This window comes from Amblyomma mixtum, chromosome 3 (assembly GCF_055824585.1).
Source record: "Amblyomma mixtum isolate Tamu chromosome 3, ASM5582458v1, whole genome shotgun sequence".
Classification (NCBI taxonomy): domain Eukaryota; kingdom Metazoa; phylum Arthropoda; class Arachnida; order Ixodida; family Ixodidae; genus Amblyomma; species Amblyomma mixtum.
The window spans coordinates 169,727,905-169,751,921 of NC_143014.1; the positions used below are offsets into that span (position 1 = coordinate 169,727,905).

Consider the following 24,017-nt stretch of genomic DNA (forward strand, 5'->3'; position numbering starts at 1 on the left):
AAAAAGTTCAATCTGCACGCTGGTAGGCAGCAAGGCTGGAGATGAGTACATTGCACACTGAGAAAGAAAAAAAGGGCAGTTCCTGACCGAACTAGCATTCAAGCAAGAGAAATGGCTCAGTTCTCATTTGAAAGATATTAGCATTAAGTTGACATCTCATAAACATTCTTTAGTATTAAAAGCATCTAGCCCTAGCTTTAATGTTATAGCAAAGACTGGACTATTATTATTACACAAGTGGTACCTCGCTTTTATCTACCATATTAACGTAGACTGAACACATAATGCACACAGTTGTAGTCGGAATATCTTGAGAAAAAGGTGCGCATAACGAATTTATTTCTGCGCAGTCAGTCAGCTGGCATTCATTCTGCTGGAATGGATACCAGCTGACTGGGTAGGAAGACTACGCAGAAAATTTTTTTTCCGCACAGCTGCGTCCGACATGACTTTCTCAGTAGCCGATCATATGCGGCAGCATGCTTGATTATATCCCCTGATTATGGTGCAAAAGGTTACGAACAGGAAATAGCGCAAGGAAAAGAATAACAGCAGAGCATATATAGACTCCAACTGCCCAGCCTAAAAATGTGTCCCAGAGGAAACCTTACAATTATTAAAAGGAAGCATAAGGGTGGCGAAACTGGTGATGCTGCGGAGTTTCGACGGGGGTGAAAACGCAAAAGGTGCTCGTGTGCTGTGCGATGTCAGTGCACATTAAAGATCCCAAAGTGGTCCAAATTATTCCGAAGACCTCCACTACGGCACCTCTTTCGCTCTCTCTTATTTCACTACCATCTTCCTCCCTTCCGTTACGTCGCGGTTCAGGTATAGTGTACTAGATTATCTAGTACACTATAGTTCAGGTGTCCACCGAGATATGTGAGACAGATACTGCGCCATTTCCTTCGCTCAAAAACCAATTTAACCCAGCTACACCGCATGCAGGTCACCGCAACCGCAACAGTGAACTTTTACATAACTACTGACAACTATAAACGACGTTTACGCGCAGTAGAGCTGAGACAACCGAAGCGAATATTAAAGAAAAGCTGGCGGCGGAAAGCACTGCACTGCCCGCCGAATTTATCTGTCTAGCCGTCAAACCAGAACAAATAAATATGCAAAGATCGTTGCCAACTGGACGCGCGATCGCAAAAGACGGTGCGAAATTTGCATAGGCATTTGAGGTAGTATGCACGGCGCCTGATTGGCGGCCAACTTAAACTGACCAAACCTGATTAGCTGTTCAATAAGATCGCAGCACTGAAATGTACCCCAACACTACGAAACGCGACGGCAGGCACAGGATTGAGCGCAAAGCTAAGCAAACGTCGATTCGAAAAGGGAATAGAATTACTTAGCCCTAACACAAACAGCGTCAAGCGCGACGTACCGAGCTCCAGCTGATCAAGTCGTTGCATTTTTCGTCTTCGACAAGCTTCCATAGTTTAACTAAGAACGCGGGGACGTTACTGACGCCAACTTCCGTGGTATGCATCGCGAATACTAAGCGCCTTGAAAGACTAGGTTAGCAATATATTGTTCTGTGAAATTTGACCATCATAGGCAGACACCGCACGGACAGAAAGTGAAATACGCTACTTGTAGTACACCATTGTTGCCAGGACTGAATGCGAAGCTCCGCCCACATTCAGGACCGCCGCACAAAATTCCTCCACTGCAAAAAAAATAGTTCATCGTTCAAACTTTTTTTGCATACCTAAATAAAAAACTTATGACAAGAAAAATTACAAGCTCTAAAGTTTTGATTGCTGGCTTGTTTATAATAGTCAAACATCAAAAAGCCGGCTTCCTTTACTGTTACGATTGGCCAGCGGTGTAATACAAAACGCCGCGGTTGCGGTCCAGTGTTAGTAACCACGGAGGAAATGGGTAAATCATGCTAGTTGGTCCGAGAAGAAATGGGACTTGATAGAACGCGCGAGCGGGCGTGCGTTTTTGTTTTGCGCTTCGCGTGCCAGTCGAAGAAAGCAAAACAAAAAGTGCAGGCGGTTTAGCCCATTATTGATAAGCACGAAATATTGTGCGGAAAATGGCTGAGCCGGGTTATACGGAGCGAAAGGCAACCTAACTGGTGGCCGATGTCGACGCGGAAACGTTGGCAGTATCCGCCGCCCTTTTCCGCTTGAGATACCGCCTCAACTGTGGTTGCGGCGCATGCGAGCTCTCCTTTTCAATCTTCCGACATGTTATCAGGCATGCGACACAGCTGGCGAAGCGAGCAGAGGCGAGCGCAACGACGAGGCAAGCGGTGTGACGTGATACCATGGAGGAAGGAAAAGTAAATTTTCCTTCCTCCATGATCCATGCGTCATTCCAAACGGCGGCGGCGGCTCCGCCTGGCTCCGCGGCGGGACGCGCAAGGCGCGCAGTGTGACGTGATGCCAGATGGCGCGGCGAGCCAAAGGGGGCTAAAGTCACTGTAAAGGGGGCTTTGGGCGAGCGCGTGGCGAAAGCTCCTCAATGAAGGGGTTTTAACGGCGTCCGCCAGCTGCGGCGGTTGCCAGGCAACGGCTCAAGGTCTGTCTCTGTGCCGCCTCGGATCACCGCCACAGCGAAATCGCAAGTTCGTGGCCATTTGAGGAAAGGAAATAGCTCACCCGAACAGCGCCGTAAGGGAAGGGAGTTAGGAGTGATAGGAGAAAAAAGAAAGAGGTGCCGTAGTGGAGAGCTACTTATCCTCTATAAACGCAGCCATGGGCGTCCGGAGGGGGGGGGGGGGGGGGGGGCAAGGGGGGGCGGCTGCACCCCCCTGGAAAATCACTCCCTCGAACCGTGAGTGATGGCCGCACGCCAGGGGCCGTGGTGGGCTCAGCCAAAAGGGTAAAAGCAGCCCCGCTTCCACGCTTTGGGTCACATCTGCGAAATGCCGCGTCCGGGCACGCGTCTTTATGCCGTTTTCAAACCACGCCATCGTTAGCTCTGTTGAAGGCCGACCTGTTGCAGACATACAGCGGCACCGGCGAGCATGTGTTTCAAGCCGTCTTGAAATGGGTGCCTGTTTCTTTGATCTCTAGACAGATAGCGACACGGAGGCAGACAGTGCACAGTGCATCTTGTTTTCGCCTTCGTTATGCCGGCCACCGATGAATTCTTCAGGAGGGAAAGACAAATCAGCCGTGTCCACCCCCGCTTTGTCGGGCTGCTCATGGGCAAGCGGGCGATCAGTTGGCGCCGCCGCCGCTCGCTGTGCCTCCGATCCACGGGAGAGCGCAGTGCGGTAGAAGCGCCGCTATCAGAATCTTCGGCAAAGGAGATTAGCATCTTTTGTTCACGGCGACGCAGTCTCCAGAGGCGCCCCCATACCAGCGTCCCTTGCGTCTTCTCCGAAAACCAGCGCCTTTGGTCAACGCAGCCCGATGGCGCCTGCCAGGTAGTGGCTCGCCTGTCACCTCTGGCTGGGCCTCAAATGACAACAGCGCCCGTGTACTGTGCGAGGTCAGTGCCCGGTAAAGAGACCCAGGTGGTCGACATTATCCGGAGCTCTGTACTACTCCGTTCCTCATAACCTGAGTCGTTTTGGGGCTCTGAACCCCATAAAAACACACAAAACAAATTTTCCTACCGGAGTGGCGAGTGTCCCTTCCCCTTGGAAGTCGCACGGAAGTAAGCCCTTGCACGTGTGCGCGCCTCTGTATTTGTGCTTCGGTGTTTTTAGTGGCCGTTTGTCAACGAAGCTGAGAGCAACCAAGACAGTGGACGAGAAAACTACGAGCGGCGAGCAGTGTGCGTGCGGTTGCTCGACTGTGCGGATGCGCGAGCAAGATGGAGCGAGGTGTATGAAGCTGCGAGCGTGCATTTATCTTGTAAATAAGTTTTCGTTGTATGTATAGACATCTTTTGTTTTCAACGTACGCGTTCAACCGTTTTTCCAATCAATGTGTGTGACGAGTGTACGTGCACCGAGAGCGTGTAATGAAGCACAGAAATGAATTTATCACCCGTGTAATCACGCAATTCGCCCAGAAAAATCAGAAGAGTCTACAGTTGCTGTTCAAGGAAGACTGACTGAGTGACTGTAGTTGCGTGTTTGTGACCATATTGTGCTGTGTGCTGGTCATCAATCCGGGTGAGTCGAGAACCCGTATTCAGCAATACTGAGCACTCTTCTCCACGAAGTGACAGTATATTTTTGGATTTTTTATTAATTTTAATTGTTTCTTCGTTGATAAACTGCAATGTATCTCTCCTAGCCACACTTTAATTTGCTGTTTGTAATTTTTATTTCATGTGTGTATTTCACTTATTTTTTATTTATATATAAATAAATAAATTCATACCGCAAATAGTGCCTTTTTGCTACGAACATGCCCCCCCCCCCCCCCCCCCTCCGGCGCCAACAACCAATGGGGCCCCCCCCTGCAAAAAATTCTGCGGACGCCCTTGAACGCAGCTTTTACCGCCGGTGTCTTGGCCACTCCCCCGTAGTGGGCATGTGCCATTTTATTTCAGGCCAACCAACCAAGAGCTACAATCCCCACTGTTGGTATGTGCCGGCGGGGCGCTATTATTTTTCATTCCTTTTAATCGCCCACTCTAACATTTGTGGGTATGTGCCACTCCATCAGAGGACAACAACAATTTCGAACACCTGGGGATTTTTAACGTGCACTTACATCGCGCGCCTTTTGTGTTTCGCCTCCATCGAAACGCGGCCGCCGCGGACGGGCTCGAACCCGGGTACACCGGCTCAGTAGACGAGCGCCTTACTGAGCCACCGCGGCGGGTTAACGGAGTCCTTCCGCTGGTTTTGAGAAAAGGAAAGGCGCGCATACTGTGGACGGCACCGCCTACTCGCAGCGCGACTGAGGCGTCCATTGATCCAGTACTGTTCGAGCTGTTTACGTTTGCTTCTCAGAGGCAAGACCAGAAATATAGGAGGCGCTGGCAAGACACACACCGCTGAAACCCGGGGAGGGCGCCTATAGAAGTGCTTTCGCACCAAAAACGAAAGGAAATGTTGTACGCACAAAGCGAAGGGAGGGAAATATACGTATTTACGCCCCATCGCCCCCGCCGAGAGGCGCGATGCCGCATAATCCACTGTAGCAAGGAAAGACTCAAGGAGTGCAGGTGCGCGCTATCATCGTTGAGTCATATATCAGTCCACAACTCATAAAGCGGCGTATTCCATATTTCGATAATATCCGAAAACGCGCACATGTCAGGATCCGAGGTTCGTTAAAAGCCAGAACCACTGCACACAGCGGGCACCGACAGCGCTCATTAGAGCGGGGCGTGCGCGCATCGAGGCACCCTAGCGCCCTAGCCACGGCCTACTGTTATACAGTAGGTCGTGCCCTAGCGCCGCTCGCTGGCAGCCAGAGTTCCCCGCATGGAGGAAGGAAAAGAACTCCATGGTTCCCCGAGTGACGACAGACCGCCCTCGCGCCGGGGCTTGTCGCGCGGCTGTGTGAAGAAACGAGTCGGAGTTTTGTTTTTGGTTGTCCTTTTATATTGCCCTCATGTTAGATGTTACTGCTAATCCCCTGCATCCACCATAGCCGGATTTTAGGCAACGCGGTCCAAGACGCCGCATCGGCAGCCACCGTGACGGACGCTTTTTCACGCCAGTGAGATAGCAGAGACGGCGAACTTCTCTGCGGGCGCTGCTTCGCAATAAGCTTGATATTCTGTTCAGGAAAACATCTGCAATTTTTTTTTAATTGGGGTCTACGATACGTAGTCTTTGACGATAATTTCTTTACAATAGTTCAGTCCCGAAGAGATTCTTAGGAAGACGAATCACAAAAACTATTGTCAGTGATGAAATTTATTTGCGAAAGCAGATTAAATATCTCATTGGCATTCTTCAGAGTGACCTTAGTGAGACGAAAAGTTGCCGTCTGCCGCGATGACTTGTCGTCTTGGCATAGATCTCATATAGTGCCGCGGCCACTGTCTGGACGTCGGCGCAGGGCTTCCCATTCCTCTTTGACGGCATGCCAGACCTGGTCAGCTGTGCCACCACAAAGGCGCCGTGAGGAAAGTTCCTTCTTCATGACTCCCCAGATGTTTTCGATGGGGTTGAGGTCAGCCCCGTTAGGCGGCCACGGGAGCTGACGCACGGCGCAGCGCTCAAGAAGGTCGCTTACAGCACGCGCCTTGTGCACGGGGCTGCGGCCGTGCTGGAACACGTAGCAGCCATCCGGGAACGGTCCGTCCAGGACGTAGGGAATCATGTGACCGGTAAGGATCTCGCAGTACCTCGGCCCGGTGAAAGAGCCCTCGATCCGCACGAGTGGGCCGAGGCCGTCCCTACTGATGGCGCCCCAGACGCTGACTGAACACCGGCCGCGCACTGCTGAGCACGTTGTGGGTGTAGTCAGGGAGATACCTGTTCATAGGACAGCAGAGATGTTCCAACAAACATTAGCATATGTCGGCTCCCAAACTTAAATCAAGTAGCGCTAACATAATCCAACACTCTGCTGAAGCTTAATTCTGTTCGGCAGGAGAGAATAACCTACTTCGTATTCGATACTGAATCTACGTCAAATCAAACAAAAGGGAAAAACGAGGCTGCGCTATATTCTCAATACTACGATGTGTTGCAAAGCATACTTCATTAGCTGTAAGAATGACAGGTCTGCGGGTGCCACACACGTTGCTGCTAGCTGGTCCCAGCGCTTGCAGAATGTGGACTCATCTTAGAAAATCACTACCCGCCACTCCTCTGGAGACCACTGCTGGAAGGCTCTGGCGAAGCTGAGTCTCTCTTTCTGGTTTCTTGTGAGGTGCGGCTTTTGAGCTGCAACGCAGTTCATTAGACCTGCTTCTCGCCACCTGGATCTAATGCTGTCGCAGGAGCAGCTCATCCCAAGTTCGTCACGAACCTCCCTGGCGTTCAAGAAGGGGTTTATAACTTGTCCAGAGAACTTCTCCAGAGTTGTTGGGTATGGTTTGGACCAATTTGGACTATCTGTTAAGTTGAAATAAGAATTTTTTTTATACTGCAGCTTATCTCTCATTCGTACTTGCGCCTTGCAAGACACGTGACAACAAAATGAGGAGGACAAGGGGAGGGGAAAATGATGACGATGACAATTAAAATCCAACCATAAAATTGAAAAGTAGAAATTTTAAGTTAGAAGTAAACTATAATTAACACATCTAAATATATTCTTATTGATAATGGTGATAGCTTGCATGGTTGCCACATATTTTTGGTTTTCTAGTGGCGTGTTCAACCGATATCGTCCCTGGTCTGAAGCCACTGGGCGTATCCGAGTATCCGCTGGCCGGTCGGTCCGATGCTGTTGCGCTGCGCTGTCGGTACTTTGTGTGTGTTGTGCCGGGGAGGCTGTGATTTTGTGTGCACGCCGTTTGCTGTGTCCTTTTTGTGGCTACTTGGCTTAGCGTAAATCGAAAGAGTGCGACCAATTTCTTAACGTAGAAGACCAAGTCACCGAGGCAGAGAAGAGAATGTATTCCCATGCCCCGCCTCAAGCCCCAAAGGCTGACGTCAACTATCTGCAGGGGCTTTTCAGAAAGTACGTGCCTCGTTTCATTCGTTTATGAGGGTTTTCCTTGGAGAGATTTGTTTCAATTAGTTGGAGCTGTGCTGTAGTCAGTGCACGTCCATCCCCCTTCAAATCATTGATGTTATCAATAACCTTTGAAGTCGCATGGTATATATTAAATGTAGCACATCTCAAGATCACGATCGCTTTATGTTCGCATAAATTCTACCCTAGTATTTGGGCGTTTATCTGCGGCATTCAAAACGGTTTCACCGACAGTGGGTCCGATGCAGAACTTTCGGGCGATTGTGACAGCGGTGGCAGTGGCTGCGGTTATTCTCTGGATGATTATATATTCATGATTCACACAGTGAAATAGATTGATTCAAATGACTGTTGCAGTGTCGACAAAGACCGAAGCGGTAACATAAGCGCAGCAGAGCTACAAAGTGCCCTCTCAAATGGTAAGTAATGTCAACTTTTACTAAACTTGAGTGCGTCAGATGAAAAATGATGCGCTTCAGTCAGAACACATCTTTCTGATATTTACCTCTATGATGTTACGAACACTGTCATGCCAGCGTTTTCAGTACGTTTCTGTACAGTCTTTGGTAACTGCTATTATTTTTTTTTTATAGGAACCTGGAAGCCATTCAACCCAGAGACTGTGCGAATGATGATTGGTAAGGTCTTGGCATTGCATCATTGCTGCTCTTGCCATTTTAAAGCTTCTATAAACATCCAAAGACATCGAGCTTTGCAGAATTTATACTACACCTTGCATCATTTACACCTACTCTATTCTTCATGTAACCAACCTTTAACTTTAGCCATTAGGACATGCATTGGTTACCACTAGTTGGTTGCATCCTTGTCTTCACTTGGCATCGCCCAAATGATTGAGCAGTATGCTTGGTGACAGCTAAATGTCTAAGATTGCAGGGTAGCTGATCTTGTCCCTTCTTGTGCAATGACATAACTGTAGAGATAAATAGGGCAACCATTCAAGTATTATCAAAGTGGATTTAGGTTATGGCTGTCGTAGAATAGGCTGTGTTGTCTGTCATAGAACAGGCACTGTTAGAACTTTGAGCTGCACTTCAGAGCTTTTATTTGTAAGACTTCAAGAAAACAGACGATGACAGACTCCATTGGTGCTTGCATGAACTGCCTTGTGTGAGGTAATTCTAAAGCTGATGCCGTTGTGGTAATGTTGGCATAGCAAGTGGCCTGTGCTGCTTGCTGAACCAGCATGATCATGCAAAGTCAGCACACGACTTCTGAAACATATTCATCAAGGTTTTTGCTATAATGTTGTAGTTGATGTCATTGTTTATTTTAAAAGCAAGGTAAACACAGATGGCCTTATTGAGCGTGTTTTTCAAACAAGAAAAAGTTGAGAGGTGCATGAAATATGCAGTGAGCATGCAGGATGTCAGCGACCTCGAAAACCTGGATTGCCAGATAAATTTTGTGCACCTGGAAAAATCTGGGAATTGTCTGGGCTACCATCAAGAAATTGACCAGGTCAGAGAGGATGATAGACTCAGATTAATACGATGGTCTGCCGTGAATTGCAGCAGAACTGCAAGTGCCTAACACATGGTCTAGTAATGCCGGCATGACATTTTTCTGTTCCAAACGCATATAGGGGTGGCATCCTATCCATTTTAGCTGTCTTCTTCTCGTTGGCCACGAATTGCGCACTGCACATACTGGTGTGTTCTATACTGGTTGCCGCTCTGCTTCATTATATGTTGCAGTGTTCAGACTGATCTATTTTCCAGTGAATAAGCTGGAACCAGTAGTGTGCAGAGCTTGTGTACTTTGGTTTTCTCATGTGAGGCATCACGCTGCCTTGCCATGGAATTAAAGTTGTTCTGGAAAGCTTGCTCTCAGGCAGCGTCGATCTCATAGGCTATGCAGAAACTAAAACTAATGCAGGCTAGTTGCTCTGTGCTTTGAGCGGCCTAGTGGTTGAGCATCTGCCCTGCATGCGGGAGTTGCGGGGCTCGATGCCCAGCGTCACCGGGTGCTCACCGGTGATACAATGGGTACAAGCTTTCCCCTGCCTGGTGCTCGGCTTAATCAGGGTGAAATGCTTGGGAAATGAGTCTTTGACCCCACCTTGAGTAGACGAAGACACATTGTGACGTGGCACTCTTGGGCCACAGATGCCCCTGCACCATTAAAAATCATCATCATGCTATTACAAAGTCATAAGCTGCTATTTTTTGTGGAAATGCGGTCCTATGTCAGTGCTGCTGTCAAAAGGGACATCAGAATGAACAAATGGTACCGTCAGTGAAAAGGCTAGGGCAAAAATAGGGCTTTTCACTGATGATGAACCAGACAGCCTGCGTCAGCCCTCTTCTTGAAGGGTGCATTTTTGAAAGCCTGGAGCAAAAACTTCTGGCAGTACATTGAGTACGAGGTCTGTAAATAAAGTAATGAGACAGCTTTCACGGTGCTTAATCTGACAACACTGACACATGCTCCTTGCCGATGATCTAAGGTCAGTGGCCCATACACCTTGAGTTGAAGCGGGAACCTCGTCACATTGAGTTGTGCACTTTTTTTAAAGTCTTTTCTTTTATGCGTTCCGAAAATGAGTTGTGCTGTGTTGGGTTTGGTGGCACATAGGCAACTAAGGCCATCATGCGCCAAGCTCACATTCCGAAAATGAATGAGCACAGTTACGGGGATCAAGTTTTGTTTTGAACTCTGAGAACTGAAACTTTTGCAAAGCTTCAGAAGGCCTATGGGGAGGCTGCTTTATCCACAGCCCAAGTTTTTGGATGGTTCAGAGCATTTTCAGAAGGCCGTGAATCCATTGAAAATGACCCGCCATCCGGAAGGCCGTCAATACCAAGAATTGACACGAAAGTGGAACGAATCGGAGACTTCCTGCGATGTGGTCGTCATTCAGCTGTCAGATTGATTGCAGATGAGCTGAATTTGAACCGCACCACCGTTCATCAAAATTTGACTGACAAATTGTGGATGAGAAAAATTTGGGCAAAAATAGTCTTTAAAGGCCTCACTTCTCAACAAAAATATGAAGAACAAACTGTGCTGTGACCTAAAGTGGATTAAAAATGATCCAGATTTTTTGCAAGCATCACTACCATCACTACAACTGATGAAACGTGGATCTTCGAGTACAATCCAGAAACAAATTGTCAACATTGGGAGTGGCACTCTGCAAACGTGCCATGGCCGAGAAAAGTGAGACAGAGCTAGTCCGACTGACCAGCTGAAAGCTGTTCCAGTTTCTGTGTTCTAGCACTGCTACGAAGAGCGGAAACAATGTCTCGGGTGTTGTATTTCTTCTTAAGGGTACTACATTGAAGGAGACAGGGTTGGTTTCTAGTGGAATTTACTTTATGTGCAGGCCTCGTATAGTGTATGACGCCGCTGTACACATGCGGAGTGTGTCATTTAGGGAATTTCCTGAAACTTTCTCAAACTGAAGTTTTTCTTGCTCTTGTGAAAGCCCTCATAATGCCTTTGGATGCCACCACTCTTGTAAACCAGTAAAGCAGCAGAAAAAAGTTTTAAGCATAAAATTTAAACTCCCAAATCTAGGCGCTCAAATCAATCTGGCACTATTGGTGAGCTAAGAACAAGAACTGCTGCCAAAATTGCTTGCTGGCAGGGACAAGATTGATGTGAACATGCATTTAAAAAGTATGAAATTGGGCTTAGACTTGTTGTGAAGACTGTGTGGTCCCTCTTCATTCATGTTGTTCAGAGAGGAGAAACTTCAATGGAGCTTGTAAGAGAGACGTTATGAAACTAATTACTCCCCTCCAGTTAATTTCCACTTATTAATCTTTCTTCAAGGTGTGCCTAAAGGCACTTGTAAGCTTGATAGAGGCTAGTTCAGTGCTCTTGAATTTTGTGGAAAGTGTAGAGCGAGAATGGAAAATTGTTTATGTGTGGAAAAATACAGAAAGAACTCAGTGTAAGCATGTGAGCACTATGTAGTTGTATCTGTTTTTGTTGTTTAAAGTGCTCTTAGATGTACAAAGTGGCATCAAAAACATTTGTCTACTTTAAGTGTTCAAGTGGCTGATAGTCACATTAGCATGTACTATCGGGGACAAAAGTGGTATACTCCACGCGACCAGAGCCGGAGCAACGGAAAACTGCGTTTCAACTCCATCTGCAGGCGGCATCTCGGACCCAGACAGGCAATCTGTGACCTTTATTATCAGCAGGCATGTCGCTTGACTCGTTTCAATGTTTCGTGGTTTTGCTCGCCAAAATGACGAGCGGCGCCACGGCAGTAGCAATCTGATGGCTCTCTTTTCATTTTGTTTCTTCTTTTTTTCAACGCGCGTTCGAGATATGGCTTGAGAGCCGGCGCTCGCACCGTCATGATGTGATCAAAATGCCCGCACGCGTGTGGCTAGCTTGTCGTGGAAGCAGCGCATTTTTGAAACATTGAAACGAGCCAAGCGACATGCCTGCTGATAATAAAGGTCGCAGATTAGCTATCTGGGTCCGAGATGGCGCCTGTAGATGGCGTTGCAATGCAGTTTTCCGTTGCTCCGGCTCCCACCACTTGGAGTATACCACTTTTGTCCCCGATAGTACATTAATACTGTGCTCAGGATGACTTACAACATGGATTGTGGAGTTGGAGCCTACTTACTGAAGCAGTACTATCTTAGCTGTGCTGAAAAGTATCCATTTAAAGATATCTATTTAGCTGTCAACTGGAAGAATAGGGTTGGCTGCAGTGTCTGTGTATTTTACATGGAGTGCATTAGGGTGCTTTCATTTAAGCATGAACCACAGTGTGGCCACTCCCAGCATGTTGTAGGTTATACCAAGTGTACGTTGTATGTTGTACAGCCTTTGTCAGAAGTTCACAGCCCAAGGAGTTTGCTCCTGAGGCCTACAGCATGGGTTGTTTTGCATCCTCAGTGAACCTTATCTCTCAAAAATTGGAGGAACTCGGGTCCTCAACCCTCCCGAGCTGAGGAGTGCAAAGTATGCTTGAGAGCCCCTGTAAACGGCTTGGGAGCAAACATCTTGGGCTGCATATTTTTGACAAAGGCTGTACATGTCTTACGGCTCATGCACTTGATGTATTGAATGGATTGATTGGTGGATTTAGGCTATATTTAAAAATTAATGCCTGTTGTATGCTCATATTTTGCATACATATTTCTTTGGAGTAGGTCACACTGTAACGCCTGGATTCAAACTTCCTAGCCTCAGCCTGTAAAGATTGTGGTATGGTATATGGGGTCTAATGTCCCAAAGCTGCACACAGTCTATGAGAGATGCTGCAGGGGGGGCTGCAGATTAATTTTGACGTGCACAGACATCACACAGCATACGGGCATTTTTGTATTTCATCTCCATTGAAATTTGGCTGCTGTACCTAGCATTTTAATCACACTGACAGCTATAGGACTTGGGGAATGCAATATTCAAAACTTGTGCGCTCAAAAGTGTAGTAAGCTGTGCTGTCTGGCTTAATTTAATTGACTGTGGTTGGTTATGCTTAGGCTGTGTACTTGCGGACTTTAACCGAAAAACATCGATAAACGTCTGCTGGTAAAAAAAAAAAAATCTGGAGCGGTTAAAACCAAAATTTACCAGTTTCTGGGCATGTTTATATAGACTTGCCGACGGCCATTTTCATTGAGGAATTTTCCTATTCCTTTTCTTTTCAACGTACAAAAATGCTAAGGAGGTGCTCGTAACGGTGCTGTAGACATTTTAAACCCACCTCTACGAAAATATCTCCTTGAGGCTTTGTTTCCTTCTTTCAAAGCGCACTGTAGTCATTGGTCAAGCACCTAAGTGCAGGTAGCTGACTGAATTTTAGGAGTGGTTTTGTCATTAGTAGCAAATTATACCGATTGATGCGTGAAATATTTTTTAAAAATCTGCAGAGCACGAAGCTAGGATTCGGCAGAGTTCATGGGCAAAAAGATTACCTGTCTCGGTGGAGAGTACAGGACCACCGCTCTCACGAAGAGGTGCCAGGAACTGCAGCATTAAGTTCAGTGCTCTCTAACACTTCTTAGGTCTTGAACAAAAGAGCTTCTCTATAGTGAGCACTCCAGGATAGTTGTCTATCAGGTCCTTGCCTACATTGTCAAGCATTAGAGCCAAATTTCTCCTTTATCAAGAGCACTGACACTGTAAGCGAGAGAAGCCAAAAGATGGCGGCACTTTAAACTCTAGAATATTCGTTGAAACTTCTGAGGGTGGTCTTTCAGTTCGAGCCATATGAGTCGTTACTTGAGATTATGAAGACGCTTTAGTTGGAGGAGAACCTGATATAGAAAATGTCTCCTCTCCTTGGTGTGAAATTTGTGGCCCTCCCAAAAAAGTTGAATCAGGTAGTCGCAGAAGGCCTTTGAAGAGTGGAGAGCCTCATGAATATGGTAGTTGAGAACCTTAGAATGTAACTTGCAGCAATTCTACGCCATTCTTAAGAACATCCAGCGTAATACACACTATGACTTGCAGTCTGCGGGTGACGGCTGCAGATCGACATCCAAATTGTTGACCCTTGTGGGTTATGTAGGTGCCAGAGGAATTCGTGCACTACAAAAAGACCTAAAGGCTCTTAGTTTGGGACGAATGGAGCCTGAGGTCTAAACTTGCTGCCGGAGAGGGTCATTGCTGTTGTCGTCGCTCCGTTGTTTTGGCATCTGAATGCGTGCAACTCGCCTGTATTGTCCTGCATGTCTATTAACATTCCAAGTATCATTGATGAACGAGCATTTTTGAAGTTGGTTGCTGTCAACACTAGCACTCTAACAAAATCAAATCAACAAGGCCAGCAAGCCTATTACTACAATTAAATGTGCAAAGCATATATGCCATTGAGTTTTAAAAATGGTGGTCCTTGCTTATACATTGAGAAATTTTTCGCCGGTAATCACCGCTTTTAGCTTTTACACCGTACAACTAGCCGAAAAACACAATTTGCCCAAAAGAAGTAAATGCCAGAAAACATGCGCCAATTTTTCTTGCGAATTTTACTGAAAAATGCACGGCCTAGTTACGCTGCTTTGTCTTTATTGGATGTGTTATGCTGTACTTTTTTTTTTGTTACAGTAAGAAAAAAAAAGTATGCATGAACCTTAGGTGGAGTTTTAACGTGTTCAGGGTACAGGTAGCATAGTGTAACCCTCTGAATCAAATGCGTGATGTACCATGCCTTTGCTAAGGGAAGGTTCATAGAGTAAAAGTTTTCCACTTCAACTTCTCATTGTTACACGAGTAGCACTGCTAATACTATCACCAAATTACGGTTACTCAGGGGGGGGGGGTCAGAAATAGCTAGAACCCCAGACTCTAACCTGGTGCAGATAAACAAGCAACATTAACAGGCCAAGCGCTCTTTTGCTTTTGTGAACATACTTTGCTTTCTGTTATCTGTAGTGTTGCCTGTAAGCTGGTAGTGCTCACAAGCATCTGACTGATATTTTTTCCCTCAGACGTTGCACTCTCATCACGCAATTTTGTTTTGTGTTGGTCTTTTGTAAAGAAGCCATTTGGTCTGTCCTGCTTTGTGAGCACAAAGAAAACATTAGGCATTTGCATGCTTAGTGCTTCAAGCTTTAGTGTTTCATCAGTATTTCTCTGTTGTCTGGAAATCAGTGTAGGAAAGAAAAAAAAACACTGAACAGCCTTATTTACTCGCGTAATTTGTGCACCCCTTATTTATTATTGAGATTTATAAAAAAAAAAATGCTTTACTCGTATATTTTACGCTGCCTGCTGTGCCAGACCACCAGCATGCACGCAGGTGCTTGTAATGCAGGCTTGGGAAGACCAGTGCAGCCGCATCGCCGTGTGTGGCTGCAAAAGGTGCGAGTGGCGAGGGGACGAACTGTGCTCAGCCTATCCGGCTCACTTGCGCTAGCAGTCACTTTCTTGGACTAAAAGTTGTGCGCACGCCGGAATTCGAAACTACTGAACCGTTTGCTGTTTGGTTTGCCACTAGTCAGCCGGCCGCACGTGAGGGCGCCTCTGACTGTTGGCTTCGCGATTGTATTTTTGCGCGTTTATTGCTTTGAGCTGTGCACACGCCGTCATGCCATCCCGCAGGGAACCCATATATAACGTAGAGCAAAGCGGGAGGGGGTATGGGTCACATTGAGACTCAACTTTCTCTTGGCTAGCGATGGGTGCGAGTTGGGAGGTCGACGTATAGGCGGAAATATACCGTATGTATTGCACATTATGACTTTTGTAGACTTTTTTAGGACGTGTTCACAAAATTTTCTCATAATTTGCATACCTCCTTTTTGAAACCTTATTTAAAGAAGAAAAAAAATTCCCAAATTACGTGAGAGAATACTGTATGTACAATCGAATGGGCTACCAACAGGCTGTGCAAATGCTTAGTGTTTATCACCCAGCCATATGGCAAAACCTTGTGTTAAGTGGCCCTTGTTGCTGTGGTTGTGGTTTGTGGCTTTCTGTGAGTGATGTTTCTTGCGCTCTTGCTACCACCTTGGAACATTACTTGAATGCTCGACCACGCGGCTTGGACTGATGCAATACCTCGGAGTATTGGCTGCTGAATCCTACACTATGCTGCCTAGTTATGGTAGTATGGTTACGGTAGTAAGTGCACTGTTCTTTTAGACTACTCTTTTGTCTGTGGCCATTTATTTGCTGCTGAGTGTGCATACTTGTGGTAGAGGTGTTTAGCCAAGATCGAAAGCCATTAGGTAAGTAGAAGCTTTGCTTGCCCATATCGGGCAGCTGTGATAAGAAAACTGCAAGAATATAGCCGCGTCTGTGGTGCAGTAGCTGAGGAATAAAGACGGCAAAATGGTATCGTCACGAGCATGCAAGCTCCGCCATGAATGGCCACACATGTGAGAGGCATCCACTACTGTCAGCCACTGTAAACACACTGAGCAGCATGGTCTCGGGCCCAGCAGCCAATGCTCCGTGGCTCCTGCGTCAGTCCAAGCCACGTGCTCGAGCACTTGTGTTGTTTGCTGGCGGCAGGCAGTACAGTGCACTGTGGCTATGCAAAGGCAACCACTCTCCTCACCTTTCTGCTCTCTTTCCTCCTCATCATCATCATGTGCGCTGTCCTCTTCCTCCAACACAGACATGTTTCGTTCATCACCAGGCATGTTCGACCGCCACCGAACTGGCACAGTCAACTTCGATGAGTTTGTCTCTCTCTGGAATTACATTACCAACTGGCTCAACTGCTTCCAGAGCTTCGACAAAGATCGCTCCGGTAACATTGACAAGGATGAACTTTCTGAGGCGCTTACAAAGTTTGGTATGTACTAGTGCTCATGTATTTCACTGTCTGCGCTGCAAATCTGATTGTGCCTGTGCACCTCGCTTTGGTGCTACTGGAGAGCTGTAACTGGCAATTGTAGCGTGTTTCGGCTTTGGCAGACTGGTTGTCCTCATCATACTGTACTGAAGCTTTAATTAAAGCCCTTTCAGGTGCCATTTTCCATTTCGGTTCAAAACAAATATTCTTCTGCCTAAGTAATATATCCAGGCCTCAAAAAGCCGAATCATTAGTTTTCCAATGGAACACAACAATGGGTAATTTTTTTTACACTAGTGTTCAAAATTTGTTACGAACTGTCAAAAATAAGTGGAAACTGCAGTGTATTAAAGTACCAGGATTCGTAAAATTAATACCCCAAGGACCATGCAATCATTTTTTTTTTTTTAAATGCACAGGTGCTAGGAATACAGAGAAAGAATTAACAAGTACTATTGGCAAAATCTTTCTGCAAGAAAATTGCAGAGGACGTGCTACCATGCTGTGTGTTCTGGGAGTTACTACCGTATTTACTCTGTTCTAACGTGCACATTTTTCTTGAAAAAATTGCCTAAAAGTGACATGTGCATTAGTATCGAATATGAAAATGAAGCTACACCAGCAACACCCTATTCTCATCGGCATTAAAAAAAAATGGTGGCTTGGTGTTTGCGCATCAATATTATCGTTATCGCCTACCCACAGCCTCCTATGGCTTCGAGCATCTAAAGTGTCCTGACAGCAAGGCGCCAATGTGGACTCTGCCAACATGGAAACGTAGGTTGTGGAGACACGCTGTGTTCACTACGATGCCAGGTTAAGAAAAAAGGCAACCTTGCGTGCGTGGGCTTTCTAAGCACACTGGCACAGCCAGGCAGACCCGCACCGAGCACGCAACCACCACTGCCGCTCCCATCCAGGGTGCACAAGCTTCCTGGCACTTTGCTAAGTTCGCCAAAGTGTAACATGATGTTATCAGAGCACAGCATCTTGGTGTGCTACCAAAGTCTGTACTGCAAATGCCGACAAGGGTGCAATGGAACAAGCTAAGCAAGCTGAGAAAAGCTAATGCTTTAAAATAAGGTTATGTGTACGGAGGAAAGTGGCAATCGGGCGGCCTCACGTGCATATCACGTCCTTGGAACCGCTAATAAATGGCCACAGCGACATGCCGTGTGTGCTTTTCGCAGGCTCTTTGATAAATCATAGCTGATCCACGGATTCATTGTGTGACCCAGTATTTATTGCTGCACAGCATGAACACAACGTGACCCACCGGTGACCTACGACGCAGTGAACGTGTTAAATGGCACTGATGGCAAAAAAATGAAAAGGCCCTTAAGGTTGTGTGATTAAAAAAAAAATGGCCATAAAACAGCGATCTTTTCCCGTTATTTAGTACAACAGGCTTTCCGAAGGCCATGTATACCAAAAAAAAGGTAAATTACCAGCATTTTAAATTGATAGTTTTCATAATCTGACACTTTATTATGATGTGGATAACTTTCTTTAGTTCAGTTCAGGTAAGTTTACTACCTTAAAGTTCACTGCAGGGGGCATTACATAAGGGCTGGGTTTTTATAGAACGAAAAACATCTCGTGACAAGTGATCATTGAACAAAATGGTCCTTTAAAAGCTCTAAAGATGAAGATGCGCACGTGGTAGCAGCAATGTCTGGCGGAAGAGCGTTCCAGTCTGTGGTGGTTCAGAAGAAAAAGGAAGCAGTGGATGTGGCGGCTCGGGCTTGTGGGGGAGATACGGTAGTGAAATTTCGATTTTGTTCTAATAGCATAAGGATGCATCATTCCTGAAAGATTTATCAGAATTGGCATTGAAGTTTAGAAAGCCGATCAGCTCCACATTCTAGCGTAGTAAAGGATGATTGCATTTTGTGTGCTTGGTCAGGAGTTGGGCATAACTAACTATTTTTATTCCAGGTTACCGTCTCAGTGAGCCAATAATGAGTATGCTGCTTGTGAAGTTTGACAGAGATGGAAAAGGCTCTATCAACTTTGATGACTTTATCCAGTGTTGCGTGACTTTACAGGTACTTTTTTCCTGTTCATTCATAGAGACATATTGTGTAGGTTGTCTTGAAAGCTTAGCTGCACTTATGGGATCCTCATCTCCAGCAGTGTTGACCTGCATTCTTGGAATTTATTTTTTGGCTTTGTGATTGGTAATGGCAGAAAATAATAAAATATGAAATAATGCTGTCAAAAGGAAATGCTCCTTCGAAATCCATTGCCCCCAAATGGACCAACAACCAAACAAAACATGTCATGAAATAATGGTTGGAGTAAAAAGATCTTGCCTTTAGTATTTAAACATGAGATTAGAAGTTAAATGAGGAATCCTAGTTTTCTTTGGTGTGGAGAACTGCATAAAACTGAATGAGATTCTCTGGTGAAACTTTGATAATGCTGTTGGGGTACCCACCACATGACCTCATATGTAGGTATACTTTACCTTGCTGTTGTTAAATTATTAATTTTTTGTTTGTGTGTGTGCGTGAGAGTGAGATAGTGAACATTCATGCTTGAGTGGTTGACGTAGGCTGTGGCTATTTGTTGCCACACATGTGCACATTTCTGACGTGACTACCGGAGAAAACAGCATCATAGGGCAGCCTTTGCAACCGTGTGCCATAGCTGTCTTGATGATGCTGTGTTCTATCTGGCAGTCATGTCAGAAATGTGGGCATGTAAGGCAACAAATGGCTAGGAGCCTACATCATCCACACGGCATTTATGTTCATACCCACCATGGTGGCTCAGTGTCTTTGGCGTTCGGTTACTCATCCTAAGGTCTTGGGTTCGATCCTGGCGGCAGCGGCTGTATTTTGATGGAGGTGAAGTAGAAAAACGCCAGTGTGCTATGCGATTTCAGCTCGTGTTAAATAATGCCAGGTGGTGTAAATTAATCTGGAGCCCTCCACTATGACATCCCTCATAGCCTATGCGTCGCTTCGAGATTTTAAACCCCAGAATATACAATTTTTTTAGTGCACTAGCACCAAGAACCCCACTCACCAATTTCCCCACTCCGTCTGACTGTTGGGTTGTCTGTCTTGTCTGGCCAGGACGTAACCTGGTTACGTAGGTGGTCCACTTATGTGGCCCCCCTAGGTGTCGGGTGGGCCACCTAGGTCATGTGACCATGTGACATCATCACAACCTGCCTGCAAAATTGTGAGCAAACTGCCCACTGTGGCAGTTCAATTAATGGTTGGTCATGAGAGGTTACTCGGAAGAGCAACCTGGGTCTTGCAAGCCCCACCGGTGGCAGCACTAGCTATCGCAGGGCAGTGGTGCTTCGCTTAACTGCTGCACCACTGCGCCTCACCACTGACTCCCAGTCATCTGTTTATGTAAAGTAGAGAATGAGCAGTTCTGCATATATGGGCATTAACCCGTTAGCATTATCGTGTAATACCCTTAAGGTGGGGCTTAAGTTTCCCCTCCAGTTTTAGTGCACTAATACTAAGGCCTCCATTCACCGATTTTGCTGAGTCTTGGCTGAAGCCTGCTGGACCTTGAAAACCAAGCCTCGAACCGAAACCAAAACCAGAGAACCAAAGTGTTAGCACACCTGATTTGCATTTGGCCTGACCATGCTGATTTATCATTTTTTTTCTTATCTTGTTGAATTTTATCAGTGTTTATGCTTTCTTTAATGTGTCCTCTGATGTAAAAAAAATTGTCATTTTGAGCACTTGTGCTGTCTTCATGTCACTGAATGTAATGGCAGAAAAGTTGCAGCTTCCGTGGCATGGTAGTGAGGGTTGGTGTTTTTGCATGCATGCGTGCATAAAAAGTATACAAGCATGCATATTATTGAAGTGTAATGCAGCAGTTCTGCAGCCATGTGCCAAGGTTGCAATTGCATTGTTGAGCCCAAGATAATTTAAGCTGGAATCACATTTGTTTCCAGTTTGTCATTTTCGTTTTTGTGCCACTTTCGTTGCATTCATCAATAATTGTTTCTAGCATCAGAATACACAGGAAATGAAGGCAAACAGTGATAGAAGAACTGTTTAAAATGTTTGCTGCATTTAAGATACATGCATTGCGGGATTTGGTGTTTCAGACACTGACTTTCTTTTGCGCAAAAAAAAGGGGGGGTCCCTATAGATCGATTGTTGACCCCTTTAATGTTCTTGGTGGCTGCATGAAATGCTGCGATATGCAGCTGACATCGCTTATTTTCTCCAAATACAAAATTTGCATGAAAAGAGCATGAGAATAGCATGACCACAAATATCGCATGAGGCAAGAGTTTCAGCCTTGAGGAAAATTAAAAAACGTTATTGCAACTAGAATAGCAATAGCAGCCATTGCGTTGCTGCGCGCCTCTTGCTTCCTTTGTACTGTATGGTTCTAAGCCCATTTGTCCCTTTTTCTCTTCCTTAATCCACATGGCACTTTCACTTTCTTAATGGCCTGCTTCACCTTCTTTCCACATCTTTAGCTTTATACTTCCGTGTGTGCCGGGTGCTTTGCCTTGATAGGCCAAGGTCATCGAGAAGCTAGCTTCTCCTTGCAGTGCACTAGCCCAGTGGTTGAGCTCGATGTATGCACAGACAGTGTCAAAAGTTGAGATCCCAAGGGGTTTGCTTTTGGGCCTTGCTGTTTGGTTTATTATGCATGGCCACCTTTCGAAATCTTCTGTAGGGGAGAGGAACACTTGTCCTCACCCATACAAGTGTTGACTTCCATGGATGCTACAAGTGGCCCAGTACATGGCTTAGAAACAGACCCCTTGGTCTTTTTACTTTTGACAAAGGTTGTACCTTGAAGAGCAGCATAAAAAATTTGAGTTATATTCGTACCTGGTACAGAGCGTAATGCAAGGTGTGTTGTAAAGCAGATGATGCGAGCAAAAAAAACTCTCGTTATATTCATGCAAACATGGCACTTTGCTTATGTTTTTGCAAATGCATGATCATGTAACAATTTTTAAAACCTTGTATGGGGTGCAGATGTGCAGTCAGGCGATATCGTGAACTCTGTCTGCACCCCTAATGTCAGAATGATGTAAATGGTGATTTGATTTGAAATCCCACGGTCGTGCTGTACCATACCATACATTGGTAAGGTACTGAATAAAGGAATTTAGTACAGAACAGTCCATATTGCATTACATATATTGTAGTTTGTTATTAGAGAAAAAAATTGGACTCATTTTTTTTTTTAAAGAATAATGCTTGAAGGACCTTTGAGCAGATTTGGACAGGTTTTGGATCAGTGTGATGCATCATGTGCCGTTATCATCCACTGTGTCCTGGCAGCAGGTGTTGGCACAGTAAATCCAGCAGGGGATGGTTCGGGGCCCTTTAAATCTAAAATTTCTCTTTAGGCCACCTAACACTTTCTCATGATGTAGTTTTATTCACAGAGATCTAATGGGCCAGTAGGTTTATTTATCAACAGTTTACCAACAAAGGGGAAGAAAATGGATTACACAAATAGAAAATGTGCATGACAGTACCATGTGAGTTTTTAGGCAATTTCTTAATTCAGCATTATAAATTATGAGTGGCATCATGCTTCCTGTGCCTGTTTCTGCTTCCAAACAAGTAAATGAGTGGATATGGTTTTACTTGGCACATTACAAAGTGTGTTTGTTGACATTTGCTTTTAATTCTGTCTGCCAATATAGAAGCATTAGAATAGCAAGAAAAAAAATGCTCCATGGCATCATGGATGTGTAAAATGTGTTTTTCCAGACGTTGACAGCGGCCTTCCGACATTATGACACTGACCAGGATGGCTGGATCACCATTGGTTATGAAGATTTCCTCAAGCTTGTATTTAGCCTCCGGATGTGATATTTGCAGTCTACCGAGGCAATGATAGACCATGCTACACTCATTCCAACTCGCCACCTGTTGGTACTGCCTTGTGTTGTACGTAATCTGCTCATGGTGTACAGTGATTTGTACAGGATTGGTTGCTTCCGGTTTGTTGCAAGGCCTAGCTTGAAAGGATAATTTGCGATGTGACGATTGAAGTTATCAGCCAGAAATAAAATGCCATGACTGCTTTTATTTTTACAGTTGATGTCGTTGTGGAACTGCACATTGTGTTGTGTGAACTAGAGATAGAGTACTGTGGGCGAAGTGGCATTGCATGTGGCATTGGTGCACTAAAGGGTTTTAAAACATTGGCAGACATTTTCTTGTGCTTGAACAGTGGACATATGCATTAAGGATTTTTGGATTATTTTGGAAGTCCACATGTAAAACATTATGTCGATAACACCCATTATATATTGCACACACACACACAAATATGATTCGAACATTGTATTTGTACATAAGTGCTGTTATGAACTCTTCATACCATTTATTTCTTTTAGTTCCCTATAGTAGTAAAATTTAAAAAAAAAGAAGCTGTACTCCATTTCATACATTTCAGGCATTGCTGCGAAAGCTAGTGCGCCTGTTTAGCAGGCTGGCCGTGGCCAAAAATTAGTTTACCGTACAACCAAAGTGAACGCAGGCATATTTCATTGCGACAAATCTCAAGTACCGTGACTAGCAACCTCTTCCACTACATTTCACTCCTTGCCACATTTTTGTCCTGCGACGAGACTTCAAGAAGTAGGAATGACATGTGGCAGTATGATACATGGCTGGTAGGGCGAATCACTGACTCCATCCACGACTAAAAAGTTGGTCAGACTCTGTAGAAATTGTAGCCAGAGGGCTGAAATGCTGAGTACCTCACAGCTCTGACCATCATTCGCAATGTTAGCACTTTGTTTTATACCGCTCTTTGTTTTTGTCCAAGCACTTGCCAAAGCTTCGAGAATGAATGATACGTGGTGGAGTAATATGGTTTTGGCGGTTCACTACTTCCTCAGCCTCAGCAGCGTTGCCTGCTGTGTATAAAATGTAGTGCAGCAAAGCGATTCTGAAACAGCAAAAAAAAACAGCAGCCCAAAACTGAAACTTTACTGTGTGCCTTTCACAGTGCTCCATCAGTGTTTTTAAAAACCTGATATTGACTGGCTGAAGTAGCAACTGCAAACAGTGACAATTCATAGAATATATTTGAAATGACTGAATATCAGCGTGTCGAGTCATGTCTAGCAATCTGGTCCAGGTATCTCATGCAGGTAATGTTTTTGACGTCGCAAATGCAGTGTTGCCTGTAACATTCGCCTAATTGAGGTATTGAAAGTGGTCTGCTATAAAGTGAATGTGCACAGAAACGAATATGGTGTGTAACTTGGA

General features: G+C 45.4%; 2 protein-coding genes across 5 annotated transcripts in view; one reads left to right on the top strand and one right to left on the bottom strand.

The window, feature by feature from the left end:
- LOC149352675 (heat shock factor protein 1-like) overlaps positions 1 to 2,338 on the bottom strand; it is a 49,016-nt gene extending 46,678 nt beyond the window's left edge. Inside the window, exon 1 of one of the 3 annotated variants that reach the window (XM_089581893.1) lies at positions 1,397 to 2,338. In XM_089581893.1, the coding sequence (XP_089438019.1) occupies positions 1,397 to 1,501 (105 nt within the window). In that variant the 5' untranslated portion in view covers positions 1,502 to 2,338. Of the gene's footprint in view, positions 1 to 611; positions 1,354 to 1,396 lie in introns of those variants that run through there. The other 2 variants (XM_089581892.1, XM_089581894.1) reach the window with 2 other exon arrangements.
- Positions 2,339 to 7,224: 4,886 nt separating this feature from the next.
- Positions 7,225 to 22,826, top strand: LOC149352676 (programmed cell death protein 6-like). Of its 2 annotated transcripts, none has more exons than XM_089581897.1 (6): positions 7,225 to 7,517; positions 7,890 to 7,951; positions 8,126 to 8,170; positions 16,597 to 16,776; positions 18,715 to 18,824; positions 22,506 to 22,826. In XM_089581897.1, the coding sequence occupies exons 1-6, from the start codon at positions 7,450 to 7,452 to the stop codon at positions 22,605 to 22,607; spliced, it is 567 nt and encodes a 188-aa protein (XP_089438023.1). In that variant the 5' UTR covers positions 7,225 to 7,449; the 3' UTR covers positions 22,608 to 22,826. The 2 variants fall into 2 exon arrangements, with proteins under 2 accessions (XP_089438023.1, XP_089438024.1); XM_089581898.1 differs by having other exon boundaries at positions 16,618 to 16,776.
- The last annotated feature ends 1,191 nt before the right edge of the window (positions 22,827 to 24,017 follow it).

Coding starts and splice junctions, on each gene's coding strand:
- LOC149352676 (XM_089581897.1), top strand. CDS start 7,450: ATGTATTCCCATGCCCCGCCTCAAGCCCCAAAGGCTGACGTCAACTAT. Junction 7,952..8,125: donor ACAAAGTGCCCTCTCAAATG/GTAAGTAATGTC, acceptor TTTTTTTTATAG/GAACCTGGAAGCCATTCAAC. Junction 8,171..16,596: donor GACTGTGCGAATGATGATTG/GTAAGGTCTTGG, acceptor CCTCCAACACAG/ACATGTTTCGTTCATCACCA.